The sequence below is a fragment of the Bubalus kerabau genome, chromosome 11 (genome assembly GCF_029407905.1).
Source record: "Bubalus kerabau isolate K-KA32 ecotype Philippines breed swamp buffalo chromosome 11, PCC_UOA_SB_1v2, whole genome shotgun sequence".
Classification (NCBI taxonomy): Eukaryota; Metazoa; Chordata; class Mammalia; order Artiodactyla; family Bovidae; genus Bubalus; species Bubalus kerabau.
The window spans coordinates 66,495,677-66,519,948 of NC_073634.1; the positions used below are offsets into that span (position 1 = coordinate 66,495,677).

Consider the following 24,272-nt stretch of genomic DNA (forward strand, 5'->3'; position numbering starts at 1 on the left):
CAGCCTGGACTGTACACATATGCACCTCAACAAGCAAGATTCTAGAACATGCCTGCCACTTGCGCGCACAAGCTCATGACACCCACCCACCTACTAATCTGAGAGCTTCACCTTCAACCTGGAAATACTGGCTGCCGTTTTCAACTCGCCTTCCTGGTGGGGCGGGGGAAATCTCTGAAGTGCTGTAGGTGTGAGCTCAAGAAGAACAAAAGCAGAGGTCCTCTGTGCTTGGGGACCTCAGCCTGCTTAGTGGGCTGGCTTTGGTGCGGGCTTCCTGAGTCAGAGAGAGCAGTCAGAAACAGCCTTTGATGCCACCCACTGTGAACAAGGCCAGACACTGCCATGGGGTGCCGCCTGCTTGTGGGAGGTCCCGGGCAACATGAAAGTGTGAGCACAACCACTGCTACCTCCGTGCGAGCTGCCAGAAAACCTTGCCTCTGGGTCCGGGTGTGACTCCAGCTCAGTGTCAAAGCCTGCTATTAAAGATGTGTCCGATTAAGAGGCCTGTAACCTAACACGAAGCACCGAACAACAGAAATGCAAGGGAATGTCCTAATACTAAATATCATGGTCTCAATCCAGGCACACTAGATTTGAATCAATTCTCTGCTAATTGTAAGTTGTCTGATTTTGGACAAGGTGACCTCTAACTCCAGTTTTCACATCTGTAAAATGGAGCTAAAATTGTCCTCAGGGTAACTGTAAAAACAAAATGAGATTAATCATTTCCATTTTCTAAACAGTTACTACTGATTTTATAAAAAAGCTACTGATCCTGTGATCCGGTCCCCTTGCTTAACTCCTTATAAAAGTTCAAGTGTTTTATCAGTGATTCTCTGGGTTTTTCTAAGCAAATTCCTATCACCCACAAAAGACAGTCTGGTCTCCTTTCCAATATTTGTAACTGCTTGTTTATTGTATCTTTGCCAAGGTTTCCAGCATGATGGAACCATTTTCAGAATGGCCCTTGCTGTCTTGAACTTGACTTTGATGGGACAACTTCTAACAATTCTCTATCGTATATAACGTTTCCAGATAACTGGAGTGGCTATAAAGTTCTAAAGTCTCTCTGTATTCGAGATAGCAAAGTGTGTGTGCTCAGTCGTGTCCAACTCTTTGTGACCCTATGGACTGTAGCCCACCAGACCCCTCTGTCCATGGAATTCTCTTTTCAACCCAGGGGCCAAACCTGCATCTCCCTACACTGGCAGGTGGATTCTTTATCATTGAGCCACTGGGGAAGCCCAGATTGCTATGGATTGTCACCAAAATATACTGGATGTAATCAGATGGTTCTTCTGTGTCTATTGAGATGATTATGGTCTTTCACCTTTGTTTCATTAATATAAGCTTTTTTAATATTAACCATCTTTGCATGCCTGGGATATCTACTTTACTGGTCTTTTATTAAGTTTGTTTTACAAATATTTGATGTGATTTGGTAGCATTTTACTTTAAAACTTTACATCTACATTCATAAATGAGTTTGACTCCGGTTTTTCTCTACTTGAATTCTTCTTGCCCATTTTTACAGCAGGGTTATGCAAGTCCTGCAAACTGAGCTAGGCAGTGTTCCACTGTTTTCTATATTTTGGGGAGTTCTTTCTTTTTTTAAAATAATTGAAGTATAGTTGAATTACAATATTGTGTTAGTTTCATGTGTACAGCAAAGTGATTCAGACACATATATATTTTGTCAGATTATTTTCCATTATAGGTTATCAAAAAATATTGAATATGGTTCCTTGTGCTACAAAGTACATCCTTCTCGCTTATCTATTTTATGTATGGGAGTTATGTTTTTAACCACCTAAATTTAGCCCTCCTTTTAAGGGGTATACCTTTGACTACATTTTCAAATTTTTCTACGGTTATAGAAAAACATGTATTTTGAGTAATAAGCTTTGCGTGGCCTGGTTCTAAAGCCCTCTAACAAGGCAGTAAGACAAGACTTTAACAAGGGAACACAGGAGGCTGAGAAAAGAAAGGGAAGGGAGGTGGAAGCAAGAGTCAGAGGGTACAGACATGAAAGAGTGGGTGCCGGGAACCTCCACATAATAAAGAGAGATGCGACCAGCCCAACCAAGTCCACACTGGTAGCAGAAACACTGGAAGGCTGGCAACCATTCATTTTCTTCTCCCTCTTGCGGATGGAGACAAATGGGATGAATGCCACCTCCAGAGAGGCAAGCACACAAGTCCAGCCACCTCATCCTCCCTGTGTCCTCAGAAGCACATGAGCTGTTGTGAACACACAGAGGGCAGAGCCAAGCCTGCTCCGAGCAGCTGCTTCTGGAGGGTGACAGGCCTACGTGTTTTGAATAAGGCACAGAAAATAAAGTGAAGGCACTGCTTAAGAAGCCAATCTGCGTCATCCAGGAATCATACAGAAACGTTAAGCAAAAATAGCACTTCTAGGAGAGAACTGGGGAACCTTGACTCCAGGCCAGGCGAGGACGTATGTCTCGGGATAGTTGTTGAAGCTCTGTGGGCCTCTGTCCTCGGGTGTAAAGTAAGGAGTTGCCCTGGATGATCTCCAAGGTTTCTTTGAGCTCTGAAAATTGTATGTGTGATCCTTCTGCCTTCCTCCTCAGAACGTTACAGAGGAGTTTGGCTAAGACTATTGCTTAGTTGATGAAGAGCCACAGGATGTGCGTCAACTGCTGCTGCTGCTGCTAAGTCGCTTCAGTCGTGTCCGATTCTGTGTGACCCCATAGATGGCAGCCCACCAGGCCTTGTCGTCCCTGGGATTCTCCAGGCAAGAACACTGGAGTGGGTTGCCATTTCCTCCTCCAATGCATGAAAGTGAAAAGTGAAAGTGAAGTCACTCAGTCATGTCCGACTCTTAGTGACCCCATGGACTGCAGCCTACCAGGCTCCTCCATCCATGGGATTTTCCAGGCAGGAGTACTGGAGTGGGTTGCCATTGCCTGCTACAGCTCAATAAAAAAACAAGAAGTCATCGCCACAGGGAAAAGAAAAGCTGCAGGACTGATTCAGATTAATAAAAGCAGGACTCTGCCCGGTCTTATAGGAGAAGGCAATGGCACCCCACTCCAGTACTCTTGCCTGGAAAATCCCATGGACGGAGGAGCCTGGTAGGCTGCAGTCCATGGGGTCGCTAAGAATTGGACACAGCTGAGCGACTTCACTTTCACTTTTCACTTTCATGCCTTTGAGAAGGAAATGGCAACCCACTCCAGTGTTCTTGCCTGGAGAATCCCAGGGACGGGGGAGCCTGGTGGGCTTCCGTCTATGGGGTCACACAGAGTCGGACACGACTGAAGCGACTTAGCAGCAGCAGCAGCCCTGTCTTATAGATGATTTATTTATTTATTTTTTTGGCCTCCTGGCTTGGGGGATCTTAGTTCCCTGACCAGGGACTGAACCTGGGCCCTCTGCAGTGTAAGTGCAGAATCCTAACCACTGGATCGCCAGGGAATTCCAGATATTTTGAATTTTTAAAGATGGCTAACTAGTAGTTCGGAGAAGGCAATGGCACCCCACTCCAGTACTCTTGCCTGGAAAATCCCATGGACGGAGGAGCCTGGTGGGCTGCAGTCCATGGGGTCGCTGAGGGTCGGACACGACTGAGCGACTTCACTTTGACTTTTCACTTTCATGCATTGGAGAAGGAAATGGCAACCCACTCCAGTGTTCTTGCCTGGAGAATCCCAGGGACGGGGGAGCTTGGTGGGCTGCCGTCTATGGGGTTGCACAGAGTCGGACACGACTGAAGTGACTTAGCAGCAACTAGTAGTTATGACCCTAATTTGTGTTATTTTTATTGCAGCTTACCACCAAAATATAGTTCAGCCACTGATGCCACCAAAGCAATATTCAGAATTCTTCCTATTGCAAGGGTTTCCATTTTATTTATACACATGAGCATTTGAAATTGAAAGTGTGAAAGTGTTAGTAGCTCAGTCGTGTGCGAACCTTTGCGACCCCTCATGGACTCTAGCCTGCCAGGCTCCTCTGTCCCTGGAATTCTCCAGGTAAGAATATTGGAGTGGGTAGCCATTCCCTTCTCCAGAGGGTCTTCCCAACCCAGGGAGTGAACCCTGGTCTCCTGCCTTGCAGGCAGATTCTTCACCGTCTCCACCTTGGATGGGGAGGTGGCACTGATCACATGGCACTCTGGGCAGCTATTGCCTCTCAGGAGACAGTAAAGTGGATGGATGTGGGTGTCAGGAGGCTGCTAGCTCAGGTGATCTGGGGTTGAACAAAGCAAGCCTTTCCACTCAGTAGCTATTAGAATGGCAGGCCTATCTATGGTCAATCCTTTTTCCCTGTGGTAAACAGAACGTCCCCCATTCTGTCAACAGGTCTTTGGGAACAGATAACACTGGCTCACCTGCCCTCAGGGCTTACACTGGTTCCAGGTGTTCTCTTTCGAAGAGGCAAGTAGAGCAGGAAGCCGGGCTAGCTAGCAGGCAGTGTGGGTCTGAGAGGGGCAGCTGGTGGTGGGAGAGGAGATGACTCTGTCCTAGACTCTAAGACATTATCCCATCCAGGACCCAGAGGAAAAAGTGGGCATTTGTCAATTGTGAAACAAAAACAACAAAACCAAAATTCCCACACATTAAAAAAAGTTTTATGTTTCTAAATTTTGAAGTTAGGTAAAATATTGACATGAAAGGAAAGGACTCTCAAACCCACAGCTTAGTTTCACTGGCAGGGCTGTGAGCAGGAAGTGGGTTTTGGGTAACCTTGAGCATGTACTCTGCATGAATTAATAAAATGGAAATAGTAGTATATTACTATCCACAGCTTAAACAGATGAGATGGTACATGTGTAAGCAAAGAAAGACACAAGCTGGTGGGCTAGCACAATGCCTCTGCCCTTCCTGAAATTGGGAGCATTTCAAAGCTTTTGTTTGAGCCTTAGACATTTCAGTGCTTTAATTTAGCCACTATAGGTATTACATGTTGAATAAAAGATCCTCCTCTTACTATGCAATGTGAGCTTGATAATTATTGGCATTCAGAAGATAAAGCAGCTCTCATCTGTCTTCTGAGAACTTCCATGCCATCCTATGCAGGGCTGGGCCTTAGCCAGCAGCATTTATGGGTTGCTGTTCCCTGGTGTCAGTCACAAAGCATAGCTGTTTTTCCCCCCAAAACATTTTTGCTTTTCTTAAGACACCACCATAGATTAGTTTTACTAGTTAAACTTTGTAGAATTAATTTACATTTTCAACCTATTTTCTCCTTTACTTATTCTCTCCCTACCCCCCTCTATCCCAGTCCCTTAATTCCAAGGGTAGAAATAACAGTTTTGATCAACTGATTTTCTAAAATGAGACTGGGGCTCCCAGGAGGGCATAGCAGAACCCCACATCACACTGAAGAGTCAGCTGAGGTTTGGAGCCAACGCACTAGTTGCGAAGTCCATTTTAGGTGGCTTTTTGGCAATGATGAGAATATGGTATATTTAATATATGTGAAATCTACTGAAACTTATTGAATAAATATTTCCCTTTCTCAACGTTCTCTGAAAGGCAGCAAGCAGATCTGGAGTTTGCATTCTAGGTGAACAAAGGATGGAGCTGGGTACAAGTTGCTTCACCTCTTCAAGTCTTGGTAACTTTATCTGCAGAAATGGAAGTGTCAAAAATGTTTAGAATCCCAGCCTCTCCCCAGCCTCTGAACTCTGCCTAAGCAGGAGTCACATATCCCCTTTCCAGACTTCCCTGGTGGTACGGTGGATAGGAATCCGCCGCCAATGCAGGAGACACAGGTTCTATCCCTAGTCTGGGAAGATTCCACATGCGGAGCAGCCAAGCCCATGCGCTGCACCTAGAACCTGTGCTCTGCAACGAGAGAAGCCACTGCACTGAGAAGCTGGAGCACTACAAGGAAGAGGAGTCCCCCGAGGTACAACCAGAGAAAGCCCAAGTGCAGCAATGAAGACCCAGTGCAAAGAGAAAAATTAAAAAAATAAATAACTAACCGTCCCCACCCCCGCCGAAATCCCCTTAGAAAAACAGAAAACAAACCCCATTTAGTACAAAATTGGTAGATTTGCCTTTGGATTTCATGTGTGTTGGGGATGGATTAAGTGGAAAACAAACTCGAGAAAAGGAAAGTTCTGTGGCATTCTGCACTCTTCTGCTTCTGTTAAGTAAAAGCTTGACATTTACAAAATTCCACAAATTTATTTTTTCTACTTAATCAAGAATGAAAATAACCACTACTTGCAAAGACTCAAAAGCTCACCTAGGACAAAAAAAAAAAAAAACACAATCCTGCTGCTTCACACTTTGGTTTCAACTAGTTCTAGTCATCGGAGAAGGCGATGGCACCCCACTCCAGTACTCTTGCCTGGAAAATCCCATGGATGGAGGAGCCTGGTAGGCTGCAGTCCATGGGGTCGCTGAGGGTCGGACACGACTGAACGACTTCACTTTCACTCTTCACTTTCATGCATTGGAGAAGGAAATGGCAATCCACTCCAGTGTTCTTGCCTGGAGAATCCCAGGGACGGTGGAGCCTGGTAGGCTGCCGTCTATGGGGTCGCACAGAGTCGGACACGACTGAGGCGACTTAGCAGCAGCAGCAGTAGCAGTTCTAGTCATGCTTTAGAAACACCTGGGGTGCGCAGAAGGGGTTGGAGATGTCATTAGGAGCAAGTGCTCTGAATAGCCAGAAAGTAATCAGATACAGCTGGTGATAAACAGGATGTCACCAGTTCAAGCATAGGGCACAAGGAAGAACTATGTTTTCCAGTCTCGGCAAACACGTGGCTAAAAGCTGATGATGCTGTAAAAGACATTTTTCCTACATGAAGGAGGACTGCCTACCTGAGAAATTAAAGGACGATGAGACACTGCAAATATAACCAGCCTTTCTTAACTGGGTTCTAGGAGAGAATTCCAACCCACACAAGATGCTATGAATGACTCTTCCCAATGCTGCAAAGGACCGTACAGTTAGTGCTATTCCAGGTGCACAGAAGAGAAGGTAATTCATTACAGAGGATGGATGCTGTGAAGTGTGAGGAATCCCTGTGGAGAAGGGCTGCCCAAACCCAGCAGCTATACTGAGGTGAGAGAATAAACCGAAACCTTTTTTAGGGTATGCCTTCCTATTGCTATTCTGGGGACTTTGGGGCTGTAACACTTGCTCAGGCTTCAAGTCTGTCATATGGATGTGCCACATGGGGCACTGGTCACATATTTATTCTCTTATCTCTTCTCCCCTTTCCAACTTGGGTCCAAGAGAAACCTAAAACTTAACTCTTGTATAAGGATGATGTATAAAAAATAGGACAGCTGAAAAACCATAAATATAATTATTCAACAGAGGAAGAGAAAAATGGTAGTGATGAATGGGAATGCTGAGGAGATGGTGTTCACTGCTCCTCTGCTGTGAACTAGCTGTGTTGTCTCAGGCAAGTCCTCCATCTGACATGGAGTGGCTTCCACGACTGTGTCTACAAAATGGGGCCAATCTTACTTTGTCTGCCAGAAGGAAGGAGGCTGACTTATCTGATGTGAACTCAAAATCCCTTTCAATTCCAAGACCTAGAATTCTGAGGAGCTGGCATCTCTACAGCTGTTCTCGCCTTCCCGCAAGCCAAACGTTTCCAGCTAATTCACATCAGTTCTCTTACTTTTCATGTGTCATTAGGACACACTGCTTTCTAACACAAGGCAGAAAAAACAGTCGGGAGGAGCAGAACACCGAGAGCACAGAACTCAACCTCTGCTGTGTATCTTCAGTCCCTTTAGCCCCCAGAAGGGAAAATCAGGGCTTCTGTAGCTAATCAGGATTACTGGATTCTCCCTTCTCCCTTGACTACATGCCCCACCTTTCCTGAGAAAACTCCCTCTCATTTTCCTTTTTAAAAAAGTCTCCGAATGGCCATCATCAAAAAAACTACAAACAATAAATGCTGGAGAGGGTGTGGAGAAAAGTGAACCTTTTTGTACTGTCGATGGGAATGTAAATTGATACAGCTACTATGGCAATTCCTTAAAAAACGAATGATAAAACTACCATATGACCCAGGAATCCCAGCTCTCAGCATATACCCTGAGAAAACAATAACTGAAAATGACACACGTACCCCAGTGTTCATTGCGGTACTGTTTACAATAGTTAGGACACAGAGCAACCTACATGTCCATCGACAGATGAAGGGATAAAGAAGCTGTAGTACGTATAGACGATGGAACATTACTCAGCCATAAAAAGTTACACATTTGAGTCAGTTAAAGTGAGGTGGATGAACCTAGAGCCTGTTATACAGACTGAAGTAAGCCAGAAAGAGAAAAACACATATTGTATATTAATGCATATACGTGGAATCTAGAAATATGGTACTGATGAAACTATTTACAAGGCAGGAATACATACAGAGACATAGAGAACAGACTTGTGGGCACAGAGGAGAGAGGAGAGGGTGGGATGAATTGAGAGAGTGGCGCTGAAACATACATCGCCATATGTAAAACAGAGAGCGAGTGGGAAGTTGCTGTGTAACACAGGGAGCTCAAGCCAATGCCCTGTGACAACCCAGAAGGGTGGCAGGGAGGTTCAAGAGGGAAGGGACATATGTATACTTTTGGCTGATTCATGATGTTATAAAGCAATTATCCTCCAATTAAAACTAAATTTAAAAAAATCAGTACATGTATATCATTTAATACCTCAAATAGCAATCTTGCCCCTCTCCAAGTGAGACAAGTGAGACAGCTTCTCACGCCCCAGAGAAATAAACCCAATTCTTGTGGTTCTGTCTTCTTGCATTTCTCTCCATCTTTTCAATGGCATCTTATTATACTCCTCGTTCTTGATTTGCAGATTGGGATATTATTTAAGACCTTCTTATTATGGAAGATGAGGACTTAGCTATTTTATACACCCCCAAGTATCTTTCTATAAAGCAAATATTTCCCTAATCCCCCAGCTTTAGAGCCAGAATCCAGCCACTCAGCACAATGACAGCTGAAGCACCGACAGCATTTGACCACAGATTCTCAGTGAGCCTGCTCTGAAGTCCGTGTGCCCTGCAGCTGCATTCTCCCAAGATCGTATTAAAATTCTCCCTGTCTAGCTATGAAGATGCTAATAACATTCAGAAGTGATTTTAGAGCTCTGTGGCAGTAAAGAAACCGCGAGGTTTCAATGGACCAAAGCCTACAAAATAGGAATTTAGAAAATTGTTCATTAAATGACCATAAAACCCAGAGCCTCTCTAGTTCTATACAGTCCATTTTCTCTACTCATTCTCTCCCCATCTTCATTGAGCCCCTTCCCCAAGGGCTCCAAACCCTCTGGCCCCAGAGGCTTCGACTGAAGGGATCTGGGTGGCCAGCCCCAGGCTGCAGAGCAAATCAGCTTGGCCCCTCCAAGGCACCACACTGCTCATCTCTCAAGTTCATGGGGGCCTTCTCCACAAGATACACTAGAGCACGTCTCCCCCACAAGACAAAAGCAATGAGAGGGTACAGAACTGAAGGTCTTTCCATGCTGTCCCTCTCAAGGATCCCTGGTTCTGAAGAGAGAAAGCCGTCTGCCAGGGGCATGGATGGGAGTATGCTGACTCTCAGCGATGCCTCCAAATGCCCACTGCAGACTGCTAGCCTTTGTTGTCATTGCTTTATATTCTTTGCATGACTCATAAATCTGCATCATGTGACTCAGGCATCAGAATCCACGCACCGCCCCGCCACCCATCCATATTTAATGCCTGGCCAGCTAGGTATTTCTGTTCACCTGGATGGATCACAGTAACTGAGGTCTGCCAGGGAGGAGAGATGATGGGGCTGGATGGGAGATGACAAGGAGCATTAACAGCCAAAGGGTGAGACTGGGTGGTGATGCTCAAACCTCACCTCCTAGCTGTGGACGCAACAGAAAACACGGCAAGAAAAATATGACATAAAGCTACTGAAAATCCCTCAAAACCACCAAGTGAAATGGCAACCCACTCCAGTATTGCCTGGGAAATGCCATGGACAGAGGAGCCCGGCAGGCTATAGTCCATGGGGTCGCAATGAGTTGGACACAACTGAAATGACTAAGTATGCAGGATAACAAGCCAATGAACACTTTGGCCATCAGATGCAAAGAGCTGACTCATTGGAACACATGGATGCATGTTATATGTTGGAGGATGACGTGGAGGAGGGGGCAACCCCAACCCCCCCGGTGGAGAAGTTGTTGGGCTTGGGAGCTCAAAAAGCATGGGCTGATGCTTTTTGAAAGCCGACTCTTTCCCTTATATGGGGAAAGACTGAAGGCAAGAGGAGAAAGGGGTGGCAGAGGATGAAATGGTTAGATAGCATCACTGACTCAATGGACATGAGTTTGAGCAAACTCTTGGAGATAGTGAAGTCAGAGAAGTCTGATGTGCTACAGTCCATGGGGTTGCAAAGTGCTGGACATGACTTAGCAACTGAATAACAACAATGAATAAAATATGAAACCCTGTGATTATTATACAGTATATTGGGGTTCAGATCACCCATTTATTGAGCACCTATACAGCCAAGCTTTATAGGGTTACAGAGACTATAACGATGAATAACCTGCTTTGAGCTAAGTAAAGTTACTTGTTCAGCAGATAAAATGTGAAAGTCAAAAAAGAAGCAGGCTTTTAAGTAGCAAGAGAGGGATAAACAAGAATGCTATAGGATTTGAAAGAAGAGAAAACAATCATAATTGGTTGAGGGTGAAACAGTAAGACACATGGATGGATAAACAGTCCAAGACCCAGAAAATCAGAGCAGTTGCTAATCTGGAGTCTCTGGTGGTGGCTCCGTCGGCAAAGATGTAGACACACACCAGGCTGGTGGCAGGAGGGGCGTGGGAGGACTGTAAAGGCAACTAGCAACGTATGGGCAGTTACGTGTGTGTCTGCATGCACGTTCACACATGCTGAGCTGGATGCTAATTTCATGTGGAGGACTTGCAACATGGTTCTACCATCCTGAGAAGACAGGCTGGTTTAGGGGCTGGGAGTCAGGAAACTGTGAGCAGAGACAGCCATGCTTTTTGAGCACCCAAGCCCAGCAACTTCTCCACCAGGGGGGTTTGGGGTTGCCCCCTCCTCCACGTCATCCTCCAACATATAACATGCATCCCTGTGTTGTTCAGTGTCCTATTTTCCTCCTGGTCCCAAGGAATGCCTTGGAATAGAGGGAACCCTTGGCTCCAGCAGCACAAACAGAGATCTCCTTCTGGTTCCTTCCTCTGAAGGTTTTCTCCTATACACACTATTCTCTTAGAAATTCTCCTTCTGGCTCATTATAAGCTGTAAGAGGGTCTATCACCACTTATACTCTTTCTAAATGAGTTCAAAGTCCTAATCCCTGTCTTACCGACATCAGCTTTGCTGCTGCTGCTAAGTCACTTCAGTCGTGTCCGACTCTGTGTGATCCCATAGATGGAAGCCCACCAGGCCTCCCCGTCCCTGGGATTCTCCAGGCAAGAACACTGGAGTGGGTTGCCATTTCCTTCTCCAATGCATGAAAGTGAAAAGTCAAAGTGAAGTCACTCAGTCATGTCCGACCCTCAGCGACCCCATGGACTGCAGCCCACCAGGCTCCTCCGTCCATGGGATTTTCTAGGCAAAAGTACTGGAGTGGGGTGCCATTGCCTTCTCCGACCGACATCAGCCTTAGAATGCAACAAACCTTGGGAAGCCATAGCCTCTATAGGTGTTAACCTGGCTGCTCACTTCCACAGCTCCAGCTTTTAGAGACATCCCTGACTTCTTTAGGACAAAAAGTCTCATGACAGGGAACTTGTGAACAAACAGGAAACCTGGTTCGTCAGCCCCTGACGACCCTCCCATCCTTACATGGGATGTTGCTAATGGTCACTGGCCTCGTGGCTGGGCTTGTCTTGGGGAAGGGAGGTACTGTTATTAAGAGGCCCCTGTGTGTAAACAAGTGGAATGAAGGTAAGGACTGTGTACGGCAGGGCCCACAGGGAATACAATGAAGCCGTGCTTCTCCCGCTGTGAGTTTCCAAGTGCCGGGAAACAGCAGGGCAGTTCCTACATGTCCTTCCAGGCGTTTGGCATTACCCTGAACAGCACGTCGATTCCCTGTGGATTAAAGGACAAACCCAGCAGGGATGCCGGCTTCTATGGCCCCAGTCCCTCTTGCCCGCTCCCGCTTCCATAAATCATGCTGGCAGGTAGCTGGGAAGCAGCTGTGGATGACAGCGTTGCTCTGGAGCACAGGAAGCCACCTTTTAACCCGCCTGCTGTTGTTTGTCTCTCAAACGTGACAAAGGAACAGATGTAAGCAACATGCCAACTGTTGAGAGGATCTGCTTGGAGCGCTATAGGAAGCCTGCTCAGAGTGCATCACACCAGCCGCTCCACGGAGGCACAACTGAGTTCATTTCCTGACACTCAGCCCCCAACTGCCACCGACAAGCACTCTCTGCTCATGCCAGGTTGGGGTCTGCAACGCTTAGACTACTCACCACGTACAGCCTGCTGCCGCCTTCACCCCTCGCCCTGAATCCCCTTCCCAGCCCTGTTCCAACACCATTAAAGTCCAGCCTCAGCTCCCAGGGGTCTTCTCTGACCCCCAGGCCCATCCTGGGCCAGAGCATTTAACAGTCTGTGCTGGTTTCTAAGCCTCTCACAGGGCCATATCCTCCCTGTCCAAACCATCTGGTTACCTCCCTGAGGGATGGAGCCGGGTTCACCCACCTCTGTCTTCCCAGAGTTGCGTTTTTCAAATCACTAGTTGCAGGATGAATGGGTCAGGAATCATGTTTACAGGGTTGCAACTAATATTTAAAATACTAAATTAAAAAAAAAAAAAACAGCTTATAAAAGATACTTTTGGGACAACTAAGGAATTATTGGGGAACTATTACGGGATATTATGAAATGCCTATTAATTTTCTTAGGTCCAGTTACGATGTTGTGTAGGAGAATATCTCGGAGAAGGCAATGGCACCCCACTCCAGTACTCTTGCCTGAAAAATCCCATGGACAGAGGAGCGGTAGGCTGCAGTCCATGGGGTCGCTAAGAGTCGGACACGACTGAAGCGACTTCACTTTGAGTTTTCACTTTCATGCACTGGAGAAGGAAATGGCAACCCACTCCAGTGTTCTTGCCTGGAGAATCCCAGGGATGGGGGAGCCTGGTGGGCTGCCCTCTATGGGGTCGCACAGAGTTGGACACAACTGAAGTGACTTAGCAGCAGAAGAATATCTTATTTTTTAGGAGATGCATGCTCAAGTTATTTAGAGGTGACTTACTTTCAACTGGATCAACAGAAAAAATACCTGTGTGCAAGCTGACACATATGCAGAGATAAGGCAAATAGGGTAAAACGTTATCACTGCTGACTCTAGATACAAAGTCTACAGGCTTTCACTGTACTTTAAATTTTAGGCTTTAAATTTTCCTGTGTGCTTGAAAAGTTTAATAATGAAACAGAAGAAAATAAAAAAGAAGAGGGAAAAATCAGAATGCAGGGCATGAAATATGATCTGGTTTGGGGTGTCTACTGGATGTGTATCCTAGGTTACAATTTAAATGTATTTCCTCCTTTGCATCAAGGCCCAGACTCTGAAATGCTGCCCTGCAGTTCCTCACTGCATCAAGCACATGGCAGGTGCACTCTGAACTGTTTAACTTCTAGAAGCACAGAATTTTAGTGAAGGGGCAAGCTGAGAAATCATTTAGTCTCCAGTTACATCCCATTAATGCCAGCTATGTCAAAATATCCAAGCCATTTCCTGCCTTAGCACATTTGGCCCTAACCTCAACTCAGCCTTCAGGACTCTTATCAGATATTTAATCACTCATCAGGAAGGCTGCTCCCCTCCCCCTCCATGCCAGGGAGGTGGTTAGTGGAAGACTCCAAGAGTAGGGTGCCAGTTGTCCCAGCGTGCCAGGGATTGAAGTATGTCTTTTGTGGGACTAAGGACTTTCAGTGCTAAAATTAGGACAGTCCCAGGCAAACCAGGATGGCTGTTCACCCTAAATGTGAAGGAAGACTGGGAGAGGGCCTTGAACAGATCCAGGAGGGCGGACACCATATGCCTTGCAGCATCATGGGAACACGAGGGGCTAGAGCAAATCCAGGGCAGCGAAATTATGATGAGACAGAGATCTCCCTGACAACATCCCAACAGCAACAGCAAATGCCAAATTGCCAAGTGTCTCTCATGCCCCCTAAACAGAACCTCTGATTATTCACCAACTCATGTGGAAAGCAAAAGACCATGGGAACTTACTGTAAAAACGTCATCATCACCAAGCTCAGCCTCATTGTGGATGGTGGAAGATGATGTTGTGGAGCCTAAAAAAGACACAAAAACCACAAAAAAGTGTTTCCAAAGAGGATAAGTCAAAGCCACTCATTTAAAGAAACCACATCCTACTCCTTTCATATGTGGATCACCAGCAGAAATGTTACTTGGGAATTAAATGCTTTAATTTTAAAATATAATTTATTTATTCATTTATGGCTGCTCTGGGTCTTTTTTACTACATGGGGACTTTCTCTAGCTGCGGCGAGCAGGGGCCTATTCTTTGTTGCGATGCACGGGCTTCTCACTGGTGGCTTTTCCTGTGCAACACAGACTCTAGGTGCGTGGGCTTCAGCAGTTGTGGTGCTCGGGCTCAGATGCTCCACGGCATGTGGAATCTTCCTGGACCAGGGATAGAACCTGTGTCCCTTGCATTATCAGGCACATTCTTAACCACTGTACCGCTAGGGAAGTCCTTACATACTTTTAACTTGCTCTTCTTTAATTGATTCTAGCCAGCATGTTCCCTAAATGAGCTTTGCTTACTGTTGTTCCCAAATCGATCCCTCAAACGTCCTCACTGATCAGTAGAGAACAGGCACACGGAGAGGCGCCGAGGAGGTGGTGCTCAGAGAGCCTACCCCTGGCTCTGAAGGAGCCCCCGACCACTAAGCACTGGATGGAGGAGCCCAGGTTAGACCTGCCACAATCGCACTGTGAAACTGGACTTGCATCTCTGGGCTTTTCATTTACCCACAGACAGACGTGAACTAAAGAGCTAGTATGGTCGCCTCCTCTTCTGAAATTTAGACACTATAAACCCCAGACTATGGGAGAAGCCACCTTCTAAACTGGTACCTGGGCAAAAAGGCTTTTCTCTTGCAATACTGGCAGTGAGTTTTGCAGGTCAACATTTAGGATAATGTCAAAAAAACACAAAAACCCAGTTAATTCTATCAGGGAATGAAATGGTTATTTACAGTTCAACTGATTTATTTGTTCATCTCTTTCTTCATTCTGGTAGGCAAATCATGTAACTTCTTCCTTTCCCTCCTAATAGCACCCCATTTATGTGGATCAAATTAACTAACCCTGTTAATGGCCAAAAAGGGAAAACATGCTTACATTTGCATAAGTGATAGAGTACCAAAAGAGAAATTCAGTCTGTATCATCTCCTTTTTCTTGGTTAGGCCTTATGAAATGCATATTTAGAAAGTATTTTGCTATTAACATAAAATTGAACTCAAAAGACTTGATCAGAAAGGGATGAGAAATATTTAAATTCCCAATGTAGGCTCAGAGGAGGAAAAACAAGTCCCATAATACCATGTGTGCAGTTCCTATTGCTCTGAGACTCTTAGATCTCTACTATTTGAGTCACTCTAGTCCATCAATGTTTAAACCAAGTTTGATAGAACAGAGCTAGGTAGAATGTATGAGAAAAAATTAAGAGAACCAAATTTTGTGTGTGGCTTCAGTGATTAAGCACATGGATATAGTACAAACTTCTCTCAGTAATACAGGAGTGGGCTTCCTTGATAGCCCAGTGGCTAAGACTCTGTGCTCCCAATGCAGCAGGGCCAGGTTTGATCCCTGGTAAGGGAACTAAATCCCACATGCTGCAACTAAGACACAACACAGCCAAATAAATAAATAAAAGAAAATAATACAGGAGCTATTTTCTCATCTAAACATTTAAAAGCTATGTTTAATAATAAGATTTTAAATATTATCCACTTGTGTCAGACTTATGGTGTACACACTGGTTTCTACTCATTTTGTCCACCCCCCATGGTTGTAGTTCTCAGATTCATTGTTCCAGCTAGAATTGTCTCCCTGATGATTTTAAGAGATTTTTTTTTTGATATCTGCTTTTCTCTTCTCCCCCAAATGAAGAAAATGACTTTAGAAAACATTTCTCTCTTATACACATGAAATACATATTCTTTTGTGATGAATCTAACCAAATTCTGAATATGGCTTTACTGTGCCTTGCTTCGGAGAAGGCATGGCACCCCACTCCAGTACTCTTGCCTGGAAAATCCATGGACAGAGCAGCCTGGTAGGCTGCAGTCCATGGGGTCGCTAAGAGCTGGGAACGACTAAGTGACTTCACTTTCACTTTTCACTTTCATGCACTGGAGAAGGAAATGGCAACCCACTCCAGTGTTCTTGCCTGGAGAATCCCAGGGACGGGGAAGCCTGGTGGGCTGCCGTCTCTGGGGTCTCACAGAGTCGGACACGACTGAAGCAACTTAGCAGCAGCAGCAGCAGCAGTGCCTTTCTTGATATTTCTTTGTTCACAGGTTGGCTATGACACCTTGAAACCTCTGATTTGATAACTGAATGTGTCGAAATGGAGAATTTGTGTGTTTGCATCTGTGGACATTCGAAAAGCCCCTGAGAACTGACTGCCCTAGAGCCTTTCAGGCCATTATTAAATGCCACACAGTGTCCACCAGCTGCTCACTCACAGACTGAGGAGTCACAGATTCCTTCTCCTTTCCAGTGGCAGCCGTACCCCTGGGCCCTCGTTACACAACAGTGGGAAGGCCTACAGCCTCTTCTGGGCCCATTAGAATCCATTCTCCACCTCTGGATCAAGACAGGTTGCACCCAAGCTTTTTTCTCAGGAAAAGGTGAAATATATCAAAAAGTCATTTACATGGATGTCAGAACTTGTCTTTCCGGAGCAGTCTAAAAAACCAGTTGGAATCACTCATTATTCTGAAATCCATTTCCTTCTACACTGCACTGTCACTTAGAGTATTTTTATCCTTGGATGTTCCTACAGTTTTGGCCTCTACCAACCTGGCCCCCAGCCCTCCTGCAAATAATCCACAAATATGTGATGGCAGACAACTGGGATTAAAAAGAACCTGGAAACTTCCCACAGCCCCACTGAGAATGCAGTGATAAATTCAATACCTTCTATTAGGTCTTCGATTGCTTTCCTCACTCCCCTGTCAAAGGCTCGAGCGTCAGCAGGGCTTTGGAAAGTAAGTCCAAACTTCCTATTGTCGACCTTCCAATGATGAAAGGTTGGGTTGGCTTTGGTGTAGACCAAGTCCTTTCTCACATAGCATTCCAATACCACCTGGAGGATTGAAACACACAGGTGGGTTACTTTTTAAATAGTCACGATGCTGTCTGGTTACAAAAATCTAAATAGGAATGACTGTTTTTGATGGCAACTGATGACCACCCCCCACCGCCTTCGTGCATCTGTGAAGGCTTCTTAGAGGAAGGCTTTCCCTGCCTCTGTTGAGCATCCACTCATTGCTGCTCCCCCCATCCCCAACTTGGTGGTCCTTGCTGTATTGCTCTGCTCCTTAACCATGCTCTACATTTCTCCAGCCCCTAGTTGGGGGTGGAGGGGTGGAGTGGGGTGGAGTGGGGCTCTAAGCTGAGGCCCAGTCTTGGGGCTTTGCTCTATTCTAGGTTGACTGCTTTTCCCTCAGGGACTTTGTATTCATGACTCTCAATCCTCCTTCTCTTGTCCTAATGCCCTTTCTCAGTGACCTCAAATTCAACAAGCTGGGAAAATAACTAACTTGCTCTGAAATTGCTGCCCTTAGTTTCCTATGCCAGCTTCTTATCTAGCAATGCCAACCTCTGTTAATTTTCTCTGGCTTGAATCTCCATGGTTTCCTTTTGCCTCTTCTGCTTGTTCTATCCCCTGTTTATGTTAAACACCAAGTACATTTCATTTTCCCTTCAGTATATTTTGTATCAACCCTGGTTCAGTTGCTACCACCCTGATCTAAGGTCTCTAATAAACCTTTTATCTGGATTATTAGAACATTCTAGCAATCTAGTCTCAGAACTGCCTTTTCACTAGGCTATGACTTGGAGGAGATTGTCTCAGACCTTTGATCTTTTTATCTCTAAAGCGGAAATAACACCAACATTATCAGTGAGAACATATACACGAACATGCTCTGCAAACACTGAACAGTGAGGAACCTGAAGGGTTGTACGTACTTCCCAGAATATTGCATCATGTTTTTTTACTCTTTTACTTCAGTTTTTATCACCTTCACAATTTAATACTTGATTTCATATTATTTTCTAAGAGTTTCATGTGCTTTAGTCTTGTTCCTTTAACTAGACTGTAAAAAGATCAAGATGTTTTATAAAATAACTCCCTCTATATACTGCTGGCAAAGATATCAGAGTTCAATATTACGGAATAAAAGAGGCATTGAAGTCATGTGAATGTAAACTCTATTCTTTATTCATAGATAGCTCCAAAATATCAACAATATTTATTTCTATAGTTTCATTATGTATATATCAAATGATTTCACTAATTTTTACCAGCTTTGATCTTGTTCAGCAAAGTTCTACATTTAATGAGATACTATTACTTTTAGACTAAGTGAAAGAGTGAAATTAATAAAAATTAGAGAATGTCTTTAAATGAATAAAATTTCAAGAATACATCTAAGCAAATAGAAATTATTGCCTAATAAATGTTCTCTAACTTAATAGATGAGCATAATAGTCAAACTGGCCTATCCAAGCATCGCAAGCAGTTAACTTTATTCCATTGTGTTGAAGGAAGACAATGGTCCCCTCACACAGTTCTATTTATGATTAAATTGCTTATTATGGCCATTTTCCCCTAAGAATAGTGCAATGATTAAATGTCAGCCCAGCCCCATTCCAAATTGGGGAAATCCAAATAACCAAGGCTTTAGCTAACAAATGTTATCTATTTTAGAATTTAATAGTCTCAATGCAAAATCTCAAAATAAACTTTTTTGTAAAAACAAACATTTCCAGTTTCTCCATATTTTTATGGTGAAAAAATTAGTCTTTCATTGACATTTTCTGAGTTTAAGATTATCCCAAAGGTACATTTTCCTAGAGAAGTGTAATAAATTCTTAGAAAAGTAAAGTTTGGCCATCTAAGCTATGTGGGAAGAGGGATGGGGAAGAGACCAGATACCATCTCTTTATCCTCTTAAATCTCTTTATCCTCTTCAACAAAATTATATCATTATATATCTATGTAAGTTTAATGACAAAAATGATAACATTCAAATACTGTAATCTTCATAACAGGTATAACCCTTTAGTGAAGTTCTGGCATAATAGGTATTAATCCTCTAAAATGAAGTTTGGCAATTTGACTAAAACTTGAGAAAGGCTTTTAAAAATGGCTTTTTCAATGAGAGGCATGGGGAGAAACATAAGTGATTATATATTCTTGTTGAAGGTATTTCATCCCTCATTTGAAGGTATTAACATTCTCAGACTGGTACATACTATTGCCTTCTGAACTGTATCTGTTGCATTTGACAAAAAAAATTACATTAATCTTCACCTGAATTCATAGAGTTGGCTTTATTTTAGAGCACCTGCTTTCATTAAAATCTAAGCACATGCAAGAAAATGCAAATACAGTTCCTAATAAGCACTCTTGGATGGGAGAGAGGTTTTTAAAAAAATTTCTTTGTCTTGTCCCTTCCAGCAAATATCATTTTGCTGTTTCACAATCTGTGATGAAAGTAAATAACCTTCTAGATGATGAACCAAACAATACATTTTGTGAAACTTGTGGTCATTTAGTTGGATTAAAATGAAATAGTCACTGGTGTTCCTTTATTTTTTTCTTCCATTTTTTAAAATCTTACCAGCCTGTGAAGTGGAGAAGGAAATGACAACCCACTCCAGTATTCTTGCCTAGAGAATCCTGTGGACAGAGGAGCCTGGTGGGCTGCTGTCTATGGGGTCGCACAGAATTGGACACGACTGAAGCAACTTAGCATGCATGCATGCACTGGAGACGGAAATAGCAACCAACTCTAGTGTTCTTGCCTGGAGAATCCCAGGGACAGAGGAGCCTGGTGGGCTACTGTCTATGGGGTCACACAGAGTCAGACACGATTGAAGCGACTTAGCAGAAGCAGCCTGCGAAGGGGCCTTCCCAGGCGGCGCTAGTGGTAAAGAACCCGCCTGCAGATGCAGGCGACACAGGAAATCGCGGGTTCGATCCCTGGGTCAGGAAGATCCCCTGGAGAAGGGCATGGCAACCCACTCCAGTATTCTTGCCTAGAGAATCCCCATGGACAGAGGAGCCTGGAGGGCTACACTCTATAGGGTCTCAAAAAGAATCCATACTGTCGAAGGTTCAATATAGCGGAGTCCATGAAGGTTCCATTCTTGCTCAGCTCTCTGTCTGTCCTCTCGACACCTCTCTACCTCCAGAGCTGCCCACTGACAGTATGGGCACTACCTTAGTTCCCTTCCTGCAGCTTCTTTATGTACTCATATAAGTTTGTGTGTGTGAGTCTGTTTAAATGTAGCCACACCTATACACTGGTCTTCAATTGGCCTTTTCCTCAAAAATATGTCTCAGAGATACAGGAAGGTAAAAAAGGACTGTGTTTAGTGGCTGTGTAATATTCCTCAGAACAGATATATGAGAATTGTTTTGCCATTCTCCATACTAATGGGCATTCAAGGTCATTTCTAACTAGTCACTTTTAAAGACAATGCTGAAATGAACATTCTTGAACATGTTCTCAAAGTTTGGTATTTGGGCTCTTGGGAGCCTTCCCTCTACAACCCCAGGTCCTTTCAAGGGGTTCAGGATGGCACAACTATTTTCATATATTAACACATTTTTGCTTTTCCATTGGGCTGCCAGCCCTGCTAATGCTGCAAAAGGAACGGTGGGTAAAACTGTTGTGCTGAGGCTCAATCAAAGCCCGGCAGTGGCACCAAACAGTACCAAAGCCACTGGATTCACCACTGGCACACACAGTGGAAAAAAGCCAGTTTTATGTAGGGTTGTCCTTAATGAACCAGTTAAAAATGACTGAAATCGTGACCCATGAATACACATCTTTCATTTTGTGTGATGAAATGGATGTACATGTAACTGGATTCTCCTGTGTCCACACTTGATCTGCTGTAATATGTTGCTTTGGTTGAAGCAGAAGAAACTCGGGCTTTGCACAAATGCACAGTTGGAAAGGGAAGAGTATCTCTCACAGCCTTTTTACTTCCGCTGCATATGGAAGAGTGATGACTGTCTCAAGGAAAACATGCGTAACTGCTGCCGTTGTGAGTTGAACTAACTGCTTTTCTCATGAATCATCGGGTTTACTTGAAAGAGCAACCTACAGATGAACTATGGTTATTCACACTTGGGTACCTTTTTTTGAAGATGAACACAGTGAACCTGTCACCTCAAGGAAAGCAAGGAGATATTTTTTGACAATAATAAAATTTGAACTTTCAAGTGAAAATTAGAATTTTGGACAGCTTGGCAATACTTAAAAAGACTTTTCTAATGATATTAGTGGTGATATTAAGAAATGTGATTTTTTTTTATACTGTATACTTAAGTGTATCAACATTTGGAAGATCTGTGTAACTCAGTAAACCATTATTTTCCAAATGACCAATGCATGATGTTACAAAATCAGGAATGAGTAAAAGATTGATGCAAAGAGAAAGGTGAATCAGTGGATTTTAATGTAATAAGAGTCTGAAAAGGTTTCAGAGTCTGCATTTAAGAAACTACTACAAACTGAGTTTTGGTTTAGATCGAAGTGTTAATATATCAATGATGATCTGAAAAGGCTATTAAAATAGTTCTACATCTTCCAACTGCATATCTGTGTGAGGCTGGATTTTCTTCATATACTTCAGTCAAAACAACATATTACAACAGACTGAAAGCAAGAGTAGATATTAGAATCCAGCTATCTTCTACTAGGTTAGATATTAAAGAGCTCTGCAGAAATGCAAAGCAATGCTATTCTTCTAATCATTTTTTTTTTCCTGGAAAATAGCTATATAGTTATTTGCCAGAAACAATGTCATTTATGCTAACCCTACTGTTTAAGATTTTTAACAATTTCAGTTTTAATTGCTAGTGTGGTAAATAGTAGTAGCTTATAGCCTATCAGACAAAAGCATTTTAGGGTCCTCAATAAATTTTTAGAGAGTAAAAGGATTCTGAGGCCAAAAATGTCTGAGAACTGCAGCTATCTATAAAGCTCGGTAAGTATATTTCCATAGGATAGAGTTTAGATGTAGAACTGCCAAGTGAAAAGGAATACACATTTAAAATTAATATCCTGCCAAATTGCCTTTCAAATAGTTTTGCCAGCTGGAACTGCCACTAAATGTGTGTGGGAGTGATCACAGACCTGCACTGGAATGATCAACCTTTTAGATTCTGTGATTAATCTTCATAAGGTAGTTTCTCATAGGATTCATTTAAGAAGTAAAAGCATCTAATCCATCAAAATAAGATTCAACTCAGCAATTTTTAATTTGCATATAACTTCTCAGGAAAACGTGACTGTCTTCAACTTAGAAAAAGTAACAACTGTGTGAATGAATACTTGCAACACAGACTTTTCCCATAGAAACAATGGCATCAACACAAGTTCACAGGTGTCAACACAAAATTCAAATAACAATAACAAAAACCAATGTGCTGAATTCTAGAACTGCACTACCTTGGAAAATCTATTGATAACACGGTTTCTACCAGAGACAGTACTTCATGTTCTGGTTGGAATACCAAGAACTCTGATACTATCCATTCTCTGTATTTCCAAAATGATCTCCACCTTCTCCTTGCCTTTCCACTACTGAGGGCGGGGGCGGGGGGTGGGGGGTGTCCTTCAACAACCTGTCCTGTTTGCAAGCTTCCAGGAGTATTCATACCCTCCAGTGGGCAGAAGTGCTGCATTATGGAAGCTGGAGGCCAAAGGAGGAGTCATCATTTGACCAAAAGCGTGTGTGTGTATGTGTGTGTGTGTGTGTGTGTGTGTGTGTTTTAGGAGTCCAGAATTTACCAGCACGTGAAACTTCCCAGTTTCACGTGAAACGGGGAAGTGAGGGATGGAAAGATGAAGGAGCACACCTAGGTGTACAGGGGTCTGACTTAACTAGTGACATAATTTATAGAAGTCTCAAAGTGTAGAGTCACAGAACGTAAAGGGGACAAGATGAGGGAGGGAGTGATGGAGAAACCCGACAGGAGGGGACGAAGCATACAATCCTTGTGCAATAGCCAACACACAACAGAAGCTGGTCCACAGCCAGGACTGCCCTCTTCCCATGCCGAGCTGGAATGGAGGGACCAAGATTTAGCTTCACAGTGAAATGGTCCAGGAGCTGTCTCTAATGATTACGTGCCCAAAGACTGGGGAAGTGGATTCTTTCCTGGAGCACTGACTTTCCCCACTACAAACTAGAAATAATAGTATCCTCCTCCTTTAGAATGTGGCAGAAATGTAACAGATTATTTACTTAAAGGGCCTCAAACAAAATTGTAGAACTTTACAATTATTATGTTCAAGCCAGTGATAAGAAACAAGTTTATAAATGTATCTATAAAATGAAGGGGCTGAATTATTAATAGACAATCTAAAGGCTATTTCAGGTTGACATATTCTAATGACAAATCACAGAAATACCAGGAAAAAACAGACCTAAAAATATATAACTGTTCAGGTTAGATAATCTGCTAACATAAAAGTAGTTAACAATAAAAATAAAAAGGAAAAAGTGAAAAAAATTTTCTATCAAAATTTTTGTAGGAAAACACCACCCTAAAATAAAAAAGGCAAGCAACAGATTATAAAAATATCTGCAGTAAAAATGGCAGATGAAGATGATTATCTTTGTTATACTTGGAGGGCATACATATCAAGGAGAATAGTCAGGCCCCAAAAAGTAAATATGCAAAGGACATTGACAGATAATTCACAGTGTTTAACAGAAAAACATTTGCTCTTATTGCTGATCAAAAATAAGATACCACAGTTATCCTAATCAAATTGGTAAAGATTTAAAATATCTGAGAAAATTCTCGTATATGGTGGTAACAGCTCTTTGTATAAGTATCAAAAGCCATAAAAATTTGACCTCCCTGCAGATTATTCCAAGTAGACAGCAAGTGTGGAAAATGCAGGTAGATAAATACAGGGGTAAGGGGGAGGGAGACAATCTTAATATCTGACACTAAGGAGATCATCAAATAAACAACAGAACATC

General features: G+C 43.4%; 1 protein-coding gene and 1 non-coding gene across 4 annotated transcripts in view; both read right to left on the reverse strand.

Annotated features, from left to right (window-relative positions):
- SPRED2 (sprouty related EVH1 domain containing 2) overlaps positions 1 to 24,272 on the reverse strand; it is a 124,280-nt gene that overhangs the window by 9,192 nt on the left and 90,816 nt on the right. For all 3 annotated transcript variants that reach the window (XM_055540482.1, XM_055540483.1, XM_055540481.1), the window contains exons 3-4: positions 17,169 to 17,337; positions 14,225 to 14,289 (exon numbers count right to left, since the gene is read on the reverse strand). In XM_055540482.1, coding sequence (XP_055396457.1) covers positions 14,225 to 14,289; positions 17,169 to 17,337 — 234 coding nt within the window. The remainder of the gene's footprint in view (positions 1 to 14,224; positions 14,290 to 17,168; positions 17,338 to 24,272) is intronic.
- On the reverse strand, positions 3,369 to 3,441 carry TRNAV-UAC (transfer RNA valine (anticodon UAC)). Its single transcript has one exon. It is a non-coding gene; the product is annotated as a tRNA-Val (tRNA).